This window comes from Penicillium concentricum (genome assembly GCF_028827145.1).
Source record: "Penicillium concentricum strain IBT 3081 chromosome Unknown utg000004l_segment0_segment0, whole genome shotgun sequence".
In the NCBI taxonomy this organism is placed as follows: Eukaryota; Fungi; Ascomycota; class Eurotiomycetes; order Eurotiales; family Aspergillaceae; genus Penicillium; species Penicillium concentricum.
Genome location: NW_026622757.1, coordinates 1,781,519 through 1,802,187, shown reverse-complemented (window position 1 = coordinate 1,802,187; position 20,669 = coordinate 1,781,519). Strand labels below are relative to the sequence as shown.

At 46.7% G+C, this 20,669-nt stretch overlaps 7 protein-coding genes across 7 annotated transcripts; 5 read left to right on the top strand and 2 right to left on the bottom strand.

Moving 5' to 3' along the window:
• Positions 1-331: 331 nt before the first annotated feature.
• On the bottom strand, positions 332-1,648 carry N7517_009623 (SET domain protein; the record flags this gene model as incomplete). Its single annotated transcript, XM_056727346.1, has 1 exon — positions 332-1,648. The coding sequence occupies one exon, from the start codon at positions 1,646-1,648 to the stop codon at positions 332-334; it is 1,317 nt and encodes a 438-aa protein (XP_056575918.1).
• A 539-nt stretch (positions 1,649-2,187) lies between these two features.
• On the top strand, positions 2,188-4,902 carry N7517_009622 (ubiquitin-associated-like domain-containing protein; the record flags this gene model as incomplete). The annotated part of the gene is made up of 7 exons (XM_056727345.1): positions 2,188-2,274; positions 2,328-2,396; positions 2,448-2,484; positions 2,538-2,675; positions 2,741-3,970; positions 4,026-4,486; positions 4,543-4,902. The coding sequence occupies 7 exons, from the start codon at positions 2,188-2,190 to the stop codon at positions 4,900-4,902; spliced, it is 2,382 nt and encodes a 793-aa protein (XP_056575917.1).
• Positions 4,903-5,228: 326 nt separating this feature from the next.
• On the top strand, positions 5,229-6,036 carry N7517_009621 (putative nuclear distribution protein RO10; the record flags this gene model as incomplete). Its single annotated transcript, XM_056727344.1, has 2 exons — positions 5,229-5,460; positions 5,630-6,036. 2 exons carry the CDS (start codon positions 5,229-5,231, stop codon positions 6,034-6,036), a joined length of 639 nt encoding a protein of 212 aa, XP_056575916.1.
• Positions 6,037-12,601: 6,565 nt separating this feature from the next.
• On the top strand, positions 12,602-13,588 carry sho1 (osmosensor SHO1; the record flags this gene model as incomplete). Its single annotated transcript, XM_056727343.1, has 3 exons — positions 12,602-12,670; positions 12,724-12,879; positions 12,938-13,588. The coding sequence occupies 3 exons, from the start codon at positions 12,602-12,604 to the stop codon at positions 13,586-13,588; spliced, it is 876 nt and encodes a 291-aa protein (XP_056575915.1).
• A 1,673-nt stretch (positions 13,589-15,261) lies between these two features.
• Positions 15,262-16,623, top strand: N7517_009619 (PQ-loop repeat-containing protein; the record flags this gene model as incomplete). Its single annotated transcript, XM_056727342.1, has 7 exons — positions 15,262-15,415; positions 15,600-15,634; positions 15,729-15,814; positions 15,898-15,988; positions 16,052-16,181; positions 16,235-16,291; positions 16,355-16,623. The coding sequence occupies 7 exons, from the start codon at positions 15,262-15,264 to the stop codon at positions 16,621-16,623; spliced, it is 822 nt and encodes a 273-aa protein (XP_056575914.1).
• Positions 16,624-16,852: 229 nt separating this feature from the next.
• Positions 16,853-18,702, bottom strand: N7517_009618 (Multicopper oxidase type 3; the record flags this gene model as incomplete). The annotated part of the gene is made up of 2 exons (XM_056727341.1): positions 16,853-17,673; positions 17,739-18,702. 2 exons carry the CDS (start codon positions 18,700-18,702, stop codon positions 16,853-16,855), a joined length of 1,785 nt encoding a protein of 594 aa, XP_056575913.1.
• Positions 18,703-19,848: 1,146 nt separating this feature from the next.
• On the top strand, positions 19,849-20,498 carry N7517_009617 (uncharacterized protein; the record flags this gene model as incomplete). Its single annotated transcript, XM_056727340.1, has 3 exons — positions 19,849-19,993; positions 20,044-20,103; positions 20,155-20,498. 3 exons carry the CDS (start codon positions 19,849-19,851, stop codon positions 20,496-20,498), a joined length of 549 nt encoding a protein of 182 aa, XP_056575912.1.
• Between the last annotated feature and the right edge of the window lie 171 nt (positions 20,499-20,669).

The following is a 20,669-nucleotide window of genomic DNA, read 5'->3' as shown; positions in this document are numbered from 1 at the left end:
TAGTCCCCTAGCCAATGCGTGCTGAACTCCAAAACAAGACCTCCGACAGGATACACGGCCTCTCAGGCCAATACCTTTAATAATTCCGCTGTAGCTCATGTTCATATGATTGACTGTCTCATAACTTTATGGACTGAAAATGACAGTATTGAATATGGCAGTGTAAAGGGTTAAGAGAGTGAAGAGGGAAAGTATAGCTTTCCCCGCACAATAAAAACTGCGGGGATCCCGAGGAACTACAATCTTTTACCCGAAACTACTGTCTTCTACGCAAGATAAAATATATCAAAAGTTCTATTCAATATCAAAATCGTTTCTAAACTAAGAATTCTTATTCAGTTCCGGAACCATCACAGTGCCCGCATCGGCACTTAAGGTCTTTTCTCTGCCAGTACTTATCACCATAGCTAACAGTGAGCTCTTCGAAAGGCATAATATCGCGGATGGCTTCAACTGTGCACACTACTCGGTTTCCAATGGTGCGGGTGACGAACGCCGTCGAGGGTCGGCACGAGTGGCTGATATAACGGGTCCAGTTACCAAATTCGTGAGGGCAAATTGTGGCCAAAGGGCGAGCTGGATTGGACTTCGTATAGGGCTCATCATCGCATTGCGACAAAGGATAGACATCTTCTACGCAATCGGGAAGAAGTTCACCCACAAATAAATCGAGGATGTCACCGCGGTTGAATCTCGTCAGTACTCGAATACCAGTACCCGTCTCGGGGTATTCTCTCAGCTCAACCAGTTCTCCTGCTCGAGATGCCAAGCGGCAATCACAACTAGCAGGATTGCCGCACATATGGCAAATGCGTCCGACGTTAGATGAACTGCCATCAGCCAGATGGCGAAGCGTTGGGTCCTGTTTCAAACCACCCCACTTCTTGGGATCATAGATACTCTCGCCAATGTGTTTCTGTAACTTGCCTTGATAAGTGGGCTCCTTCAATTTACCGTCGAGTGTGATGACGGTGTGGTGAGGGTGGTCGACTTTCCACTGCATGTATGTTTCGATTTCGGGTTTCATGTCTGGCAGGCCTGGAATGGGGTAGCCCTGGTGAATCCAAATCATATTACGCCACTTCAGGGTACGGCTGTGAGCATAAAGTTCAATACTCAAGGTGTTTTCTTGAATCTTATGGATCAGGAATCTCCAGGTTCTATCGTCGGCTTCTTTGATGCCTCGTCGGAATGCTTCGGCGTGGGCACAGATAGCAAAAATCTTCCATCCGAGCGCAGAAACAAACTCTAGGAATCTACTGTTAGGTGTGACAGGTTGAAACTCACCATGTTCCGCCTTGAAGGATTCTACGCAGGCCATGTAGTTGCCAATTTCCCGCTCGATAAATCCTTCTGTGAAGGTACGCATGTTGACGAACATCCCCTGACAATTATAAAAATTCTCTCCCGCAAGTCTCTCAATGTGGCAGTAGGTGTTGATATCATGGTACACGGCTAGGATGATATCAGTAGCCAGCTTGTTTGCCGTCTGGTTCAGCGCTTCTTCGGAGCCCCAGGGTGGGAAAAGCTTGTTCATGTCGACTTTGGGACGACTGGCAGCCTTGCCGGGAGCCTTCCTGTTAGCAATCTGCTTGTTGGTCTTGAAGGCCTTGGCCTTCTTGGTGGTGTTGTTGCGTGTCTGGGCCATTGTGATAGCTATAGAATATAACACTTTATGGATGTTTGTAAAGGTGGAAGCGAAATGCTGGATGCTGGATGCTGTGTTGTTTAGAATGTATGATGAAGGATTATTTGGCGGGGGAAGAGAAAGGTCTTTATACTCACTCGCTTCGACTCTCGAATAGCCCAAGTGCTGTATTGTTATGCACTGCTTTGTTTCAACCATAAATAGTATTGTGTAAAGACTTGGAGTAGGCCAAAGACCAAAGAGACAATGAGTTCTAGAAATATATATATATCCATTGTAAACTTGAACTGAGCCTTGACTTGAAGTAGTCTAAAAACAAAAAGGTGAAAGAAATGCCTGAGCAAGTCCAAATATATTTTAGTCTTAAAGTGAGAATCAAGGACCCCGGACAAAGTACCAAAGACACAAATAGCGGAATGACGCTTGGCGGTGGGGAAGCTCCGTTGCGCTTCTTTCTTCTTTCTTCCCAACTCTTTGCTTTGTTCTTTTCTTGTATCCCTGTCATGCTTGTACATTGATCTATTTTCAATTTCAGAGTCATGGCATCCGAACCGACCGAGGAAGCTATCACCAGCTTTGTCAGCTTTACAAGCACGACACGCGAACAAGCCATCGCCTTCTTGAAGGTAGGACACTGCCACTGGGCGAACAATGTCTGAGCTAAGTCTATTGCGTCCAGGGGAACAACCTCGACTCGCAGAAAGCGATCAACGCGTACTTCGAGGATCCGACAGGGTCTCAGCTAAAGGTAAGTTTGGCGACGCGCAGCAACTCATTGTCATGGTCTGACATATCAAAGCCGATAACTAGTTACTGGAATGACAACAGAGGTTCTTGTAAGATTACTTCCCTTGGAGGAACTCGATTTGGGAATTAACATACCCCTCAGCATGGGATTTTGCCCAGCAAGACAATGCGCCACCAATGCCAGCGACAGCACCGCCCTCTCGTCCTCCTTCACGAACAGACATATGCGACCCGGAACAAAACATTGGATATCAAGAGCCTGGCGCGATCGCCCCGAAAGGTATCACAATATTGGCAATTTCAACAGCAAGAGGTATACTAATTTGCGGTTATTGGACCATATAGAAGGCTCCGGACAAGGTCTCAGTCTGGCGGAACGCGAAGAAAAGGAATTACAGCAGGCCGTTGCTATGTCGTTGAATTCGGACATAGGACAGCAGGAAACCGGGGTGACGTTGAATAAGCAGTCGCAGTTCAACAAAGCAACCCGGGATCACTACGAAGAAGGCGCTTGGGCGATGACTCTATTCAACACATCCTCCGAAGAAGTCATGATTAGCCCAGACCCAGAAGACCGCAAAAGAGTGGAGGGCGAGCCTGCGTTCATCCGCCCCAACCCCGACGGCATTTACCTAGGAGGGCTTTTGACGATTCTCCACAGTATTCCTCTCGCGCGGGAAGCATTGCTCTTGCGGAACAAACCGCTGTTTGACTATGGTCATGATCCGCAATGGTGGAACGGGCAGCCTATCAACCTGCCAAAGATTGTCACGGTGAATGATGGCAAGACCAGGGATAGCGACTGGGATGATATCATCCATGAGACCCAGCGGTTGATGGCTTTCATGGATACCACGAAACGTGCTTTTGGTAGCAGCGACAGCTTAGCAAAGCTCAAAAGCATGTCATCCCTCTCGGCAGACTCGGAAGAGAGCGTCACCAGGTTTTTGGAAGCATGGCATGGTGCAGCTATTCAGGCAGATCCTGAAAATCCTCTAACAACCATATTCACGTCACATGCATACAGAAAAGAGCTTTTCGACGAGTTTGCTGAGCCTGATAGCAAGGAGCTGTTCACTTTTGAGCCTCCCGTTGAGCAGGACCATGGACAAACGCTCTATGAAGTTTTGGACTCCGCTTTATGGTCTGATAGACCGGGGAACGAGCTTGACGACGCATGGCTTGAACACTTAGCAGATGTGCTAGTCATTAGACTCGATGCCCTTAAAAAGCCAAACCCTGTGGGTGTGGACATTCATTCTGTGTTCTATCCAGATCGGTATCTTAGCAGCTGCCGAGATTTTGCTCGTGAGTTCCGTGCAAAACGACAGCAGATACAGGGAGATGTCTTGAAACTCGAACAACTCATAGATCGTTACACCAGCCCAAGGGAACCCGTGGGCAGTTCGACGATCACGGAACTCCTTGAAAAAGCTGCCCAGGCGGTGCCATTTGTTGCGCCGGAGCAAGTGCGCGAGTCTGATCAGCCCAGCTCCCGGGCGGCAGGTCCAGAGACGACGCGAGTCGCAGAGGAATTGAGAGCAATTGCTACCAAAATAGAAGCCAAGCTCAAAGGTCAAGACAACCATTACTACTATGCTCATGTCGTTAGCTAATATTTCGAGTACAGAACTGGAACTTAGAAAGCAGAGTGCCATGGAGTCTCTCCGTGAGATATCAAAGACACTTACCGAACCTCCCAAATCACCTTCCGACCCCCCTGTCCACAAGTATACGCTACGAGGCGTATGCACTGAACCGCATGTGACTTACGTTTTATCGAATCACAACACGACTGCCCCAGGACACTTGATGGATATGGACTCGGACACTGAAAAACGCAGCGACTACCAGTGGTGGCGTATCAGCTTCTCGGCGGAAGATGGGAAGACCCGACAAGCCGAGAAACGGAAAGCCCAAGGTAACACTATAGCCACACAGGATGGCGAGGTTGTTGGTTATACTGTTCGGAAAGTTCAGGAGATTGAAGTGCTCCAAGCCGCACGTGAAGAGTGGAGTTCTGTCTTACTCGTTTATGCGAGCGAGAATGCAGTGAATGCACCAGTGGATCCTGCGCCGTCTCAGCTTCAGGTAAGATGCACAGTCTTTCTCAGACCATTCTAGAGTTTTTGGCTAACTGGGAGTAGGGCTTCGTGAACAGAGACAACGATGCCTTCGGGAGCGAATTCGAGAATACCCCTACCATAATCTTTAGTGACCAGGAAGATTCCTGGGCGGAGTCGAACAACGCAGAAACTCAGCACAAAGAACAGCAGCCTGAAATGTCTGAGAAGGCCACACAGGTGAATGTCTTCGACTACGAGGTCTCCGGGTTCGACGACGAGCCAAAACCCAGCCAAGAGATGCAGGAGAAGGGTGGAGCGAGTCTCTTGGGCCATCGTGCCGCCGCAACTAGGCCCATGGCACCCACTTCTTCGCAAGTTGATCCAGAGTGGAATTATGCAGATGATGAGGACGCGACACATCATCTGGAGCACCTGAAGTAGCATTGAATGAAGCATGCGGGGAAGCCTACGAATGATGAGTGAATGATGAATATGTAGATACTGTAGAGCAATGCCAAGCTTAGGCCATATGCCAAATGGTTATATTGTAACCCCACGGTCCTAAGTATCGATCTAGTAATCCCATATTATAAGTAGACAGATGCTTGTGTAGAAACCTCCCGAGGCCCATGTTCGACCCTTTTTGTACTGATAAGCTTGTCCCCACATTTTGCCATGTTTGCACCGGACCTCACCAAGCTCCTGGCATCCTTTCTCTGTCAATTCTCCTCACAATTGTCCTAATTGATCTTTACTCTCCACAGACCATGGCCCTCGAAAGTGACGCAGTGGCTGGTGCCACCATCGAACTCCTCGAGGCGCGCCTCCGCCGCCTCACCTACCTCCTCACTGGCGCCACAGACTGGACCGGCGTCCCTACCACTCCCGAAAAGCCCGCATCCCTCGATGAGACAGTCTCCCGTCGACTTAGACGGCTTGAATCGGAATTAGAACGGCTTAGTCGGAGTGTACCAGCCGTACGGGACGTTCTACAACTCCGTATGTGACCATTGTTTATATTATTTACACGCGCATTTCCACCCCAACATGCCCCCTCATATCTTACGCTCTTCTTATCTGAACTCCCCATGTTTTCTGATATCTGTATAATGGAGAATTTCCACCTAAGACCATATCATTTAATATCTACTAACACAACCCCAACTAGACGACCGCAACCCCGACCTTTTCCAAACAACACCACCCCATCAAATCCCAGAAGGCCTCACAACCCAAACCCTAGCCTCAATAGTTCTCTCCTACGCCACCGCCTTCCCCGAAACCGCCTCACGCCTTACCTCGCTAAACGACCTCCCCGTGCCGGACGCACAAAGCTCCGCAGCACTAATCGACCTACAACCACAGCTAGATCGGCTCGCGCAGACCCAGAGTGAGCAGGCGGCTGAGATCTCAGAGCTGCGGGTGCGCACAGCGCGCGTGCTCCAGCGCTGGTATGACGTTGGGCTTGTTGGGAGTGGGGAGTGCTGGGCTGAGTGGGAGGGCAGACTTGAAGATGTTGAGAGGGAGGTTAGGAGAAAGGAGGTTATTAGGCAGGGGAGGGAGGAGGAGGTCTAGAGGTGACTCTTTTCTGCATGTTTTGTTTCGAGTGGTATTCCAGTGAGCAGCTAGAGTGGGATGCCTCTTGTTGTTGTTGCTGTTGTTTTTTTCGCTATGATACCTCTGATTTGGGCGTACGGTGCTTTTATCTTGAACAACGCAGATGGGATATTCCCCAGTTTAGCATACGACGTGGAGGGATTTAATCCACAACATTCATGTCCATATTCAAGTCTACATCTGTGGGTACGATGGAATATATATCCAGCTCACCCAAGCTAGAAATCTGATACGTCCCAAGGTGGCGTATGCAAGGCTATCCCCCGAAGCCCCTTCCTTGACCATGTAATTACCCCAAATGTTATATCATGCACATTCCTCTTTCCATTTGAAACCAACTGGAATGCGCTAGTCTACCCCAGGTTCTTCCCCGCAAAGTGTGGCTGATGATGGTACATAAAAATCGATATAAACTCCTGACTTGTTAGAAATAGTGATTACGGATTGACGTGCCTCTGAATGATGTGGCTAACATGAACAGGTCGCCTGCCCTGGTACGCGCAAAATCATGAAATCTAAAGTAGACCAAGAAAGACATGCTCATAAAGCCATAAAGCGGCTAAAACTTCATCAACCTGGGGCTGTGGCGCAACGGTAGCGCGTGCGACTCCAGTTCGCAAGGTTATCCGTTCAAATCGGGTCAGCCTCATGTTCTTTTTTGTTTTGTCAATTTTTGATACATTTTTAACCTATATTATACTGCCCTCGAATGTTATTATTATTTCCACCTGTCCGTCGCTATAGCCCGTTCACTTACGCAGCACCCTATATAGGTACCTTTCGTACTTGTCCGTCCTGTTTTATCTTTACTGCAAGGATTGTCGTAGTTAGTTGGGTTTACAAACCGAGAAATTTTCATACTATTATAACCGATAGTTGTTCAAGCGAAGAGCAAAAAGGGATGATACCTCTACATGCACCATAATAAATAATATCCCGAGGTCTCTGCCTACTGTACCCCGTATACTCCGTATATTCATTAAAGAAGCCTAAGAGTGCCGCGGAGTAGCTTGCGGCGCCTATGCTCTTGTGTCTTATACGATTGTTTGATCAATTATGGCTTTTCTATGGACTTTTTGATATTTGCTTTTTTTGTGAGAAGATAGATTGGATCATAATACAATAGCGAGGGAAAATCATCACCAAATTGGGGCTGTGGCGCAACGGTAGCGCGTGCGACTCCAGTTCGCAAGGTTATCCGTTCAAATCGGGTCAGCCTCAATTCGTTTTTTGTTCGATCAATAGATCTAGAAATTTTGTCTTTCATCTGTATATTATCGTATATTTCCCCCTTAAATTGCAACTATTTGATTTTTACAAATTGGAAATCCTGTAGATTAATGTGGCAAACAACTGCCGTCGGGTTATGCCTGAGGTGTACCAAATGCCCTAACTTCGGTAAGCGAGCCGCCCATGTAAGCCAGCCGCCCACCCAACCTAACATATTGAATTTAAATGCGTATATCTCAACCAAAACACCCTTAAATTAATTCAACTAAAATGATTTATCTATCTGGACATGTTTCTCTTCTATGCCCCGGCAATCTGCATATTCCACAAGCTCGCCCGGCTCGTGTAGCTGGCTGTAAACCCTCTGAAACCTGCTCACGATAGGTATTGATACGCGCTACTTGGGCCTCAAATGGCTCTGAACGTAGCTCACGAACCTCCTGAACTGAGAGATCTCCTTCGTGGGCTATCTGCCTAGTCGACCGAGTCCGTTTTTGTTTCTGCTTCTCGTTGGCAGCGCGTAATTCCTTATTTTCTTTCGCGAGTAGTATAGCACCTTGCATTGTGAGACGGAAGCCTTTAATAAGCTGGTTTAATGCACGATCTGATGGGCTTGGTGGACTTCGAGATCTTGTACGAAGTAAAGCTTTGATTGATGAAGCCTGTCGACGTAGTTCTTTCTCTGTAGCGGGTGTTTTTGGTGTGAAATTTCGGCTTGAATCACTACCCCTACTCGGAGGGGGGTAGGGGTTCGAAGCTGAATATTCAGCTTCGAGATCACTCTCTCTGGTGAAAAAGGGACTAAACCAGCTGCTCCGAAGCTATTTTTAATAGTCTCCGATTTAAAGGCTTCAGTTCGTGCGAGGGGGTATGCTTCGAGGAAGTCAAGTTTATCGATATAGTTGATCCCACTCCGCATTTTCATTTCAACCATCCGACCGTAAGAGCGTTTTAACACCGCAAAACAGCCGATATCGAGAGGCTGTAAAAGGTGAGAGGAATGCGGAGGCATACAGATTGGTATAATGTTATTTTCCTCGCAGATTTTATCGAACTTCGGGGTTAAATGGCTTCCGTGACCGTCGAGTACTAGAAGCCGATACCTCCCCTTCGTACGCGAAGAAGTCGAAGGAATAAAGAGATTTTTAAGCCAGCGAAGTCCAATTTCATCGGAGGTCCAACCGTTCGGGCTAACTTCAAATCGCCAGTTATCCGGAAGACCATCGAACCATGATTCAATAAAGACTTTGCCTTTAAAAATAATACACGGAGGGAGGGCCCAACCCGAAGCATTCGTACACTCGATCGCGGTCACCCATTCACGATTTCCAGGTTGTAAAAGCGAGCGCCGACCGTAGAATTCGCTCCTTGTTATCACCTTCGCAGTAGCGATTAGCCCCATTGCGAAACCAGTCTCATCAAAGTTATAAACGTCATCGGGGTCGATTCCAAATTGAAGGATGGTATTTTGAACAAGTGTAAACCACTCTTGAATGATCTTCGGGTCTTCGCACTTCGCACGTTCGTAATTATAGCGTCTCGAGAATCGGGAGGAGAGGAGAGGGTGTCGTTTCACAAAGTTATAAACCCATTTTTCGCCGACCGAAATAACCGGGGTAGTTCCGCGATGTTCGAGGAGAAGGTTCGCCATTTCTCGAACGGTAGAAGGACGGGGGGCAGCTCCACGTAGATCCATAGAGAGAATCCATTTTTGAAGAGATTCCTCTTCAATTGGTGTCAATTTGTGTGAATTTGCGCGCGTAATACTTCGTTCAGTATGGCCGGAGAGGCGGTCGCGTAGAGTTGTACGCGGTATATTAAAACGGCGCGCCACTTCGCGAATTGATGATATTTCTTTATTCTTAAAAGCCTGAATAGCTAATAGAATCCTACCCTCTTGCTCTGTTGAATTTCGAGAGCTTTGAGAGCGAATTGGTGGCATAGTGGGTGGTTGAACTAACTAAGTGCTAATTCATGGACGCGTTTTAGGTTGGGTGGGCGGCTGGCTTACATGGGCGGCTCGCTTACCGAATACGTTAACTAACTAACTAACTAAGTTTGTTAACGTATTTCACTACCGAGTGGTCCACACCACCGAGTGGTCCACCCCACCCAAAACGCGTCCCTAAATTTGCACTTAATCAATTCAACCACCCACCATGCCACCAATTCGCTCTCAAAGCTCTAGAAATTCAATAGAGCAAGAGGGTAGAATCTTATTAGCTATCCAGGCTATTAAGGATCAACAAATCAGCTCTATCTGTGAAGTAGCGCGCCGTTTTGAAGTCCCAAAGTCAACTCTCCTCCGTCGTCTAAAGAATACCCCTTGCCGCGCGATTTCTCGTGCCAATTCACACAAATTGACAGAAACTGAAAAGGAATCTCTTCGAAAATGGATTCTCTCTATGGATTCTCGGGGATCAGCCCCTCGGCCTTCTATGGTTCGAGAAATGGCGAATCTGCTTCTCGAAAAGCGCGGAACTACCCTAATCCTTTCAGTTGGCGAAAATTGGGTTACAAAATTCGTGAAACGACACCCTGACCTCTCCTCCCGATTCTCGAGACGCTATAATTTCGAACGTGCGAAGTGCGAAGACCCAAAAATCATTCGAGAGTGGTTCGATCTCGTTCAAAAAACAATCCTTCAATTTAGAATCGACCCCGATGACGTTTATAACTTCGATGAGACCGGTTTTGCAATGGGGTTAATCGCTACGGCGAAGGTGATAACGAGAAGTGAATTCTACGGTCGGCGCTCGCTTTTACAGCCTGGAAATCGTGAATGGGTGACTACTATTGAATGTGCAAATTTATCGGGTTGGGCCCTCCCTCCGTGTATAATTTTCAAAGGCAAAGTCTACTTGGAATCATGGTTCGAAGGCCTACCAAACGACTGGCGAATTGAAGTTAGTCCTAATGGTTGGACTTCAGATGAAATTGGACTTCGCTGGCTTGAAAAGCTCTTTATTCCTAGCACTTCTCTTCGTACGAAGGGGAGGTATAGGCTGCTAGTTCTTGACGGACACGGAAGCCATTTGACCCCGAAATTCGATGAAATCTGCGAGCAAAATAAGATAATACCTATCTGTATGCCTCCGCACTCCTCTCATCTTTTACAACCTCTCGATATCGGCTGTTTTGCTGTGTTAAAACGATCATACGGTCGGCTGGTGGAGACAAAGATGAGACGACAAGTTAATTATATTGATAAACTTGATTTCCTCGAATTATACCCCCTTATACGGATTGAAGCTTTCAAATCGGAGACTATTAAGAATAGCTTCGGAGCAGCTGGTTTAGTCCCTTTTTCACCAGAGAGAGTGATCTCGAAGCTAAATATTCAGCTTCGAACCCCTACCCCCTCCCGAGTAGGGGTAGTGATTCAAGCCGAAATTTCACACCAAAAACACCCGCTACAGAGAAAGAACTACGTCGACAGGCTTCATCAATTAAAGCTTTACTTCGTACGAGGTCTCGAAGCCCGCCTAGCCCGTCAGATCGTGCATTAAACCAGCTTATAAAAGGCTTCCGTCTTACAATGCAAGGCGCTATCTTATTAGCGAAGGAAAACAAGGAATTACGCGCTGAAAACGAGAAGCAGAAGCAAAAACGGACTAGGTCCCGAAGGCATATTGCTTCTGAAGAGGGCCTTTCAATTGAAGAAGCTTCTGTTTTAATTTTGCAGCAACAGGAAGCAAGTGAAGCACCTCCCCCCGGCCCTGGCACCTCTGGAGAATCGGCTATTCAGCCACGTACGCGGCCCCCCCCCGGGGGTGTGGAATATGTAGACTGCCAGGGCATAGGAGAGAAACATGTCCAGATAGACCGATTAGTTAGTTGAGTTAATTTAATGGCGTTTGTGTTGAGATAAATGCCTTTAAAATTGATCGGGTGATTTGGGTGGACCACTCGGTGGTGTGGACCACTCGGTAGTGAAATACGTTATACATACGAAGTAGTAAATCTCGACATATCATCCGCTAGAGGTCGGCTATATCCTTATGGCCATACTATCTTAGTTATATAACAGTCATGGGGGCCTGGTACTCATACAGCTAGTTATTTTAACAGATCGTGGGTGTCATTATAGTGACGAACTTGATCTACGTAACTTGCAGGAGCTTGCCGTTGAGACCTTTCCACGGTATTTGATATACTACTCCGTACTTCCCCCCGAAATGACTTGGAAATTTCAGGGTGGCTTTTGATTCTACCTTATTTAATATGTACAATAGCAAGCCTCTGTAGGTATGGTATACGGATTAGGTACTCCGTAGTATAACCACACATCCATGGCCAAAACACGTGCTGCTCAGCTGGTGATTAAGTCCAGCTCGGTATGTACTTTTGTATTCGCATGTGCTAGTAGTGATACGCAGCTCTCACTCTCAGAAAGAAAAAAACCAACCAAATCCCTCCAGTGATAAGGGCTGGATATGATATTCACTACTAGTACAAGAAAAAAGTAAAAAAAAGAACATGAGGCTGACCCGATTTGAACGGATAACCTTGCGAACTGGAGTCGCACGCGCTACCGTTGCGCCACAGCCCCAAGTTGATGAAGTTTTATGCAGCTTTAGGCATCAGTAAGCTACGTATACTATGCCATGCATGGGTTAAATACCGAGGAGGCATAAAGTGGAGGTGACTAAGACCGGGTATTTATAGATTTCCACATCGAGTCCATTAAATATGAATTCAAGGGGGAATAATGACCTGGGAAAATGAAACAGTTAACATAATGAATCGTTATTATATAACATTAAGAATGTAACTGAAATTTCTTAAATTTCTCTAATTTCTCTAATTTCCTAATTTCCAAAGAATCGAGACCGTCGATTTCCAGGGGGCCCGGACTCCACTGCCACTTTTCCCTCCTTTTCTAATTATTCCTCCCTCTCTTTCTTTCAACTTTCAATATCCACTCTTTTTGTATCTTCTTTCCTTTTCCCCAGCCTGGTGCTGTTTTTGCCTCTCTGTAAGGGTTACTTCTTTCTTTAACCCAACCTCTTCACCCCCGATTGTCTCTGAACCCACTTCAGTCATTTAAGGTACTTTAAATCTACCTTGTAGGGTCTTTCCTTTATATCTGTCACGATTCATAATTCATACTCGCACATTTTATTCACTCACTGTCGCTCCACACTAACTAACCACAGTCGCTCCTTCCCGTCCGCCTCGTTCAGGACCCTCTCAGCCCTTATATACAAGCAAATCGCTCATCCACGTTCCCTCTTTCTCGACTATCTCATACTTCCCTTCTACACACGCCCAATTCAACCAATCCAACAAAATGGCCAAATTCCGGCCTAGCAACATCCTAGGCGATCCGTTCGCGCTCGCGACCGTCTCGATTTCCCTTGTTCGTTCGACCTCCCCCTACGCGACCCGATATTGACTAACATACGATTATAGCTGGCATGGCTCATTGCTTTCATCGCATCTATCATTGCCGATGTGCAAACCAAATATCCCAACTACTCATGGTGGGCCATCTCATACATGTTTTGTGTCATTGTAGGCCTGATCGCGACCTTTGGCACTGATACGGGCCACGTGTATGGCGTCGCGGTATGACGAATCTTCAATGCAGAACATTACCAGACTCTAATACTGACAATGTCTCCAGATCGTCGGTTACCTTGGTTGTGGTCTCGTCCTAACATCTACGAGCGCAAACAACCTGATCTACGAAGACCATGGCTCCATGCAAGCCGGAGGCGCAGGCTTCATCCTGCTTTCCATGATCATCATCATCTGGATCTTCTACTTCGGCTCCACACCCCAAGCCACCCACCGCGGCTTCATTGACTCCTTCGCCCTGAATAAGGAACAGCCCGCCGAGCCCTCCTACCGCGGCAGCCGTCCCATGTCCAGCGCATTCGGCGCTCGCCCAGACACCATGGCAACCGGCAACACCCCACAGATGTACACCTCCGCCCAACTAGGCGGTTTCGAGACCTCGTCCCCCGTCTCTGGATACCCCGGTGGCGCGCCCGGCGCCGAACGATCCTCTTCTGCGCCTCGCTTTGGCACCCCCAACCCCCCGACTCCGGGTAACGGCGACCAAGAAGTGGGCGAAGTGCCCCAGCCAACAGACTACCCCTACCGGGCCAAGGCGATCTACTCATATGATGCCAACCCGGAAGACGCCAATGAAATCAGCTTCGCCAAGCACGAGATCTTGGAAGTATCCGATGTGAGCGGCCGATGGTGGCAGGCTCGGAAGCAAAATGGAGATACTGGCATTGCGCCCTCGAACTATCTGATCCTCCTGTGATCTTTGGTCCGTATGCATGATGTCTGTTTGTTCTTTTTTTTGTCCGAGTTTCTTGCTATTTGTTCTGTCGCAATTGATACCCTTCGGATCCAACCTCGATGTGTGTGTATTTTTTTGGTTCCTCTAACGTGATGTCTTGATGGCCTCCTTGTGTTTTCTGCATGTCCTTTCTCTTCTTGGCACTTTTTTCTGTGATTTGGGGTTTTTTGTTTTTACTCTAGCGGGTGGTTTATCCCGGGTCTTTCCTTTATGCTTCATGGTTGAGGTGCTATTCTCCATTGTCATGTTGGAATCGTGTTTAGAATCAGGGTCAGTTGATCTTGATATAAAAAAAACTTTCTACATGGAAGAAAAATAAACATGTGAGATGCATCTATAAAGACATGTCTTGATTTTGAGTGCAGCTCTCTGAGTGTGTTCTACGTACGTATACGTCTACGTAATTTGTTACCCACAAGGAGGGGCGCACCTGGACCCCCGTGGGCCCTTTCAAGTTCTAGACCATCCCTTGTTTTTGATCTCATCTCATCTATCTTATGGATATCCAGGTACAATATAGGTAAATCATTAAGCGTTTATTCCCGAATATTTACGTTCAACTACAAGTCAAGAGATCCATGGTTCGGGTGCACGGGTATGCCAAATTGAAGCGGGTAGCCACGTGTGCGGATAACACAATAGAGACATAGGGTATTGTATCTTGATATTCACATACTTTCGGTCTATAGATACATATTTAAATTATTGCCCAACATAGTGTTATATTGTATCAATAACTTCCCTCTGCTCTGTACCCCCAGGGCTGCTCCACCCCAGATCCACCAAGCCCGTTGGTTGAGAATCAACCTGCTACGCTTGAGCCCAAACTCTGTATTTCTTACTCGACCTAAAGCGGGGGATTTAGAGATCTCGGAGATTTATATCTAGAAAACGAACCTATCTACTTAAAATAAGCATAAATATATCTGGAACCACAAGCCCTTTCTTCTTCTCCCTATTTCCAGATAGATTAAACGATCACGCTCACTCATTCCAGGCCCATAAAGTAGGCAATATGCTCTCTCTCCTCTGTAGTCTAATGCACTAGCCGTGAAGATCCATCGAATAGACCAGCCGAGTCCTGCGTCGAGCGTGAAGACTTCACCGCTGCGTTGGCGTTCACCCAAGCTTTCTCTTTACCCCTGTCGTTTTCTAGTCTGGTATTGGTTTACCCTGCATCGTACTTATCGACCTGCATTCTATATGTCCATTTCCACAAATAGCGAGGCATTCGGACTTAACTCCTAATCTCGATACACGTCTACATCGTCTTGCGTTTGTAAACGGGCTGTGACTGGCTCGGTCGGAGGATGGGTGCTCATGCACTACTATGTGCATACGAAGAGACTTGGATCCTTTCACCGATTCGCAATTACAACCCAAATCTCTGGTTCTGTTTCCGTTGTTTCGAGGGCTAGCTATTTGATTTGGGAGTTGGCTGTTTAGTATAAGTATTAGCCTACCTCGTCGAATCGAGTTGTCGAATCTGGTTGTTAGAGTGGATATTTATTTTATACTCAGGCTTTTTTCCCTTCACTTGGATATCTTGCGTGGGCACTTCTATGATATCGTTGTCTGAATTCGAATTCGCTGCCCTGCCACACCCATGGTAAACCTCGTTCTACTACACCAACATGTCCGAAGAAAATGTCACATTGACATCGAACGTCCTCGGCACTATCGGGACAGTTCTCTGGTGTATCCAGCTGATACCACAGATCTGGTATAACTGGCGGCGGAAAAACACAGATGGATTTCCCGCGGCGATGATGTTTCTGTGGGCGGGCTGTGAGTTCTCTCTGTTCCTTCATTTCATGGGGCTTGAGGCCCTTGAAGGTTATGTTTCGAGTCTCTTGATCTGTGGGAAATAGCATCCGAAAAAGGAAAGAGGAAGGAGGAAGGAGGAAGGAGGAAAAAGAAAAGAAAGTTTCAAATTAGAAATTGGCGTTGCTCACAATTGTAATGCATGCAGGCTCGGTTCCAATGGGCGCATATCTGATTCTGCAGGTGAGTTGAATTTCCCTAATGAGTGGACTTATTATCTACTAATTTCAATGTTTGCATCTGTATATCGCTGACCGCTATCTTCTTCTTGCTATAGCAAGTCAATATCCCGTTGCAGATCCAGCCTCAGATGTTTGGATTCTTTTCTCTTGTTTGTTGGGGGCAGATTCTTTATTATAACCAGTGAGTCGGGTTTCTTTTCCTTTCTGAGTGCGTGTGTAAATTTGTGGTATGCATTTCTGATTTCTGTTCTTCAATTTTAATAGTGACTATACCAAAACTAAGGCTATCCTAGTATCTATGGGCACGGTCGTTTTATTCGGGGGATTGGAAGTTCTTCTTATCTTGACATTGAGGGTATTATCCATTTTTCTTTTTACTATTTCGTGGAAAATAGAAAATCTAATCCAACTTGAATAGATACCATATAATAACGGTGTGAAATGGCCCGACATCGTAGTTGGGATTATCGCCGCCATTATCCTCAGTGCAGGACTCCTGCCGCCGTATTTTGAATTGTGGAAGCGAGATGGACGTGTGATTGGCTTCAGTTGGTTTTCTTATGACTTGCAGCGCTTGACGTATAACTGCTGACGTTAGTAGATTGGGTCTTCCTCTCCATCGATACGTTGGGCGGACTATTTTCTCTCTTTGCATTAGGTAGGAATTGCTCTACCTCCTGGCAATATCTATAACAAAACCGCTGATATATTTCTATTACAGCGGCACAAGGCTCATTTGACATACTTGGGGGGATTATGTATGTTTTGGTGATAGTTCTCGAGGGAGGGATATATATTAGCCATATTTCCTGGCGCATCCGCTATCGGAAGTTGCGCAAGGAAGCAAAAGATTCGGGTAAAAGCATTGAGGATTTGCTTCTACTGAGGAGGAATGATATACGAGAAACAGGTGATATTGAAAAGGGCATTATTCCTGGTGCTCCTGGGGATGTTGGGAGTTTAGGGCAAATTGAACACGCCAACGCCTGATATTGAACCGCGTGACTTAGTTGAGAAGTTTTAACATACTATGGCCTACGATATGTCTTCTAAATTTAAGGCAGGAACTGGGATGATATTGAAAATAAAACAAAAGAAAAATTACCTTTAATCATCAGATAAAACAGCATGACCACCACAATCCAAATATATCTATTTAATACACCAACCCTCTCTCTGTCCTATCCAAGGTATCATTCAGCACACAAATCCCCCCTTCTTAAACTCCCGAGTCTTCCTGCACAATATTCTTCGTCTTGACATAATGATCCCACGCAGCACAATTCTTCTTAAACGGAGTGTAATCCACAAGATCCCGAATCTCATCCTGCCGCTCAATGAACTGTAACGCCAGACCCTCGTCAACATGCCATCCAATATGACAGTGCATCAACCAAGCACCGGGGTTATTTGTCTGGAAAGCAATAAGCAGCCACCCATTCCCGGCCAGCACGGCCGTATCTCGGCGCGGGGGATTCTGCGTAATGATAGAACCATCCCATTGTGGCTTTCCTGGTCCAGGCTGTCCTTGCGCCAAGATAGAGAAGTCGTGACCGTGAAGGTGGATGGGATGAGTGACAGCGGTATTTTGGATGAAGAGATATACCCATTTGTCCTTGAAAGGCAACTCGATCACGCCGCTTGAATTTGAGAAGCCTATCTCATTGTGGTAGATTTGTATCAGGGTTGGGTTCTCCCAACTCACGTTCATCGAGGTGGAGTTGAACCGCCAGCGGAAGAAATTCTGTGCGTTCCTGACATTGCTGACTGTTAGGTTATTGCCCCAAACTGGTGAAATTGGTGGATCGACGTTTTTCGGGACGTGGGGAACTAGATTCGTCAAGAGTTCGTCTTCGCATACGTTTGTGAAGGGGAATGACTGCGTCTGCGGTTGTTTGGGGGTATTGCCGTAGTAGACGATGCCTCGGATGTTGCCAGTCATTTCGTTTTGCGAGCATCTATCGGCTGGTATAGCTCTCATCCAGAAGGATACGGCTACAGATTCCTGGTTGGCTGTGATAATAACATCATAGCGTTGACCTGGATATAGAGCATTAGTTGGATTTGTACGTCTGGAGTAATGGGGATGTGGCAAAGAAACGAACCCATTCCAAGGCTAATGACGTTCGTGACAAATGGCTTTATAGGAACGAGATCCATTGCAATCACGGTCATTGTGTGGTTGTCGATAGTGAACTTCCAGTGTGTGTCGATAGAAGGGTTCACCAGTCGTAACCGGTAGGATTTGCCTTGTTCCACTTTCATGTGGAAAGGAGAGCCGGTATTATTTGTACCGTTTCCATATATATTCCTACCATTGATGAGTCCATTCGACAACTTTTTGACAGGGCCGCGTAGTTGGACATCTTGGTGCAGTTGATCCACAGTCTCATGCGTCCAATCACTCAGGAACAACGCGCCCTTGTCCACATCATAATTTGCAGTTGCCGGTCCATTGATAATAATAGCCCCATATACACCTTCCCACGCTTGCAGACCAATATGAGAGTGATACCATGAGGATCCATACTGACCAGCTCGCCATTTATAGGTCATAGTCGAACCGGGGGCAATAGGACACTGGGTGAGCGAGGGAACGCCATCGTTTGGGTTTGTGTAGTTCTGACGAATACCATGCCAGTGAATACTTGAGCCGTTCATTGACTGGTGCAGATGGTTTGTGACGTGGACGACCACCCAGTCGCCCCAGTTTGCAACAAGAGGTGGGCCAGGCAAGGTGCCATTGATGGTCATGGCTAGACGTGGAGTCATGAATCCATCGGGAGAGAGCATGGCTTCTTTAACCTCAAACCAGTATTCGCGCGTAACACCGGTGTCCGGGACGACATTTTCGTAGTCTGTGTCGATGCTGTGATTGCACCAGACAGATCTGCCATTGGGGGTGTTTCCTGCACATGGAGTCCCGGTAGGTGTAGTCCCATAGATACTGCGAACTCGAGATCGTGTGACAATTGGTCGCAACGTTGTCGATGGGTTGTAGGAGTAATGGGTATAGGCAATGCCAGCACCAATTAAGTTGGCCAAGATGGTAATGGATGAGAATCTCATGACTCGATATCAGGCTCTCAAAAGAACACTGTTAATATCTGCTTTCTGTAAAGATATTTAGCACTTATTCCACCAAGTTGTGGAAGGGATTTATATACTCCTCTTATACGCCTCAAGCTGATATTTTACGAATGCCCCTTCTTACCCCAAGGCCGTCTAGCTCGTATATTGCCTCGTAACAAAAGTAGAAATAATAGCCTAAACGATGATACCTCAGCCACGAGGGGGCCAAGGCCCTCCAGCTCAGTTTCAGCATGGGGCAAGGCCTTATGTCTGTCCGAAATAAATTGTCCAAGGGGATATATCTCACTAATTCATACGTGAGTATGGAAGATGATGAATCTAGCCACGATGGAGTTAGACAAGGCCCACCAGCTCAGTTTCAGCATCAGATGAGGCTTTGTGTTTGTCCCAAATAGATCGTTTAAAATGGGGTATACTCTCAATGATTCATACAAGTATAACGAATAATTCCTTTCATTGACATATAGAGTCAAAGGATTTCCATAGTGTCTAGCCACATAATCTAAGCCTTTGTGTGCCGCCAGATCTGTAGGGCCACTTCCACGTGGGCCATGCATTATCGCGATTAGATCTTTTTTTTCTTCTTCAGATTCCCGACGCAGGGTTCCTAGTCTCGTGTATCTGATGGTCCACCCTAGATATGAAACGGTCCGGTCAAGTAACCTATGAGTTATTCGGGGCTTTGCCTTGTGGACATAACGTTCGTGTATCAGAGAAAAAGGGGGGCAAGGATGATGGCGAGCCAGTCTCGGGCATGGGTGTAAATGTGAGCTAATGTGTGAAACTGAATGGTGTGACCATGCGTGTCATCTGGGTAGTGCCTGTTCAGCTGGGTCAGCCTTAGAAGGAACTTTGTAATTAAGGAGTGTGGTGTCAGGATATATAGGCAACACAGGATGACAATGGCAGGGATACCTAAACTATCCAAGCCAAAAATTCTGTCATACTGTCTCCATATATGGCTCAGCTTACGAGGCCAGCTCTAAGTTCGTCCCACTGTGCTTTCAGAGAACATAGAGGGCAACCTTCCGGAGCGTAGATATATGGAAGACGATCTCAAAAGCACCTCAACGCAACTCTTTTGATATCAAACCAGAAGCTTCCTAGCATCAGCTTCAAAACATGACTTCGATTACCTTTGCTATGATCCTTGCAATATTTGCAATTGGCTCGGCGCATCCGATGGAGAAGCGACAGGCTGATGGTTCGTGGAGTTTATATGCATATGGCCACAACATTGACGGGCTGCCCATTTTCTATGCAGATGGTAAGCATCTCTCGCCCTTAAATGGATCACCATTAATTACATTTGCCCAGGCCAAGCTCAGATTGGTAATATGGCTCTGTCCAACGCAACCAACAAGTTCACGTTTTCTTGTAGGCCTTGAACTCCGAATCCTCAATGAGTGGTATCTGATTTGGCTACAGTGACCTTTGGTGACGACCCAAACACTTGGATTGCTCATTCCGATAACACGACCGCCCTAGCCAATGCTACCAATCTGCTGGGATTGAGCGATACTGGCTCAATGGCTTGTCCAGTAGTTTTTACCCCGAGCCAGGCAAGGAATGACACAACCATGCCAACACCACAAACCAACGTGTGGACTTTGTATGGAAAATACGTTGTATGTAGCCAGGACAGGGTCAACTTCTACGCCCAACCGACAGGACAAGATGGATGGTATATCTTGCTATGGAGTGCAACGACAGATGCAGCTCTTCAGAATATTCCGGTGACTCTAAGAACCATTGGCCCTGCCTCTGGCTAGGATCTGGTCTTGGGGTCAGGTAGGCCATTTTATGTGGCTATATGTGGATGTTATCTGGTTCAGTCAGATTGTCGACCATTATTAAGTATGAATTCGATCTTTATGTCTATGTCAATTGTCGCGTTCTGCAAATAACATTATATTCAAGCTTGGGACTCATATAGATTGTAC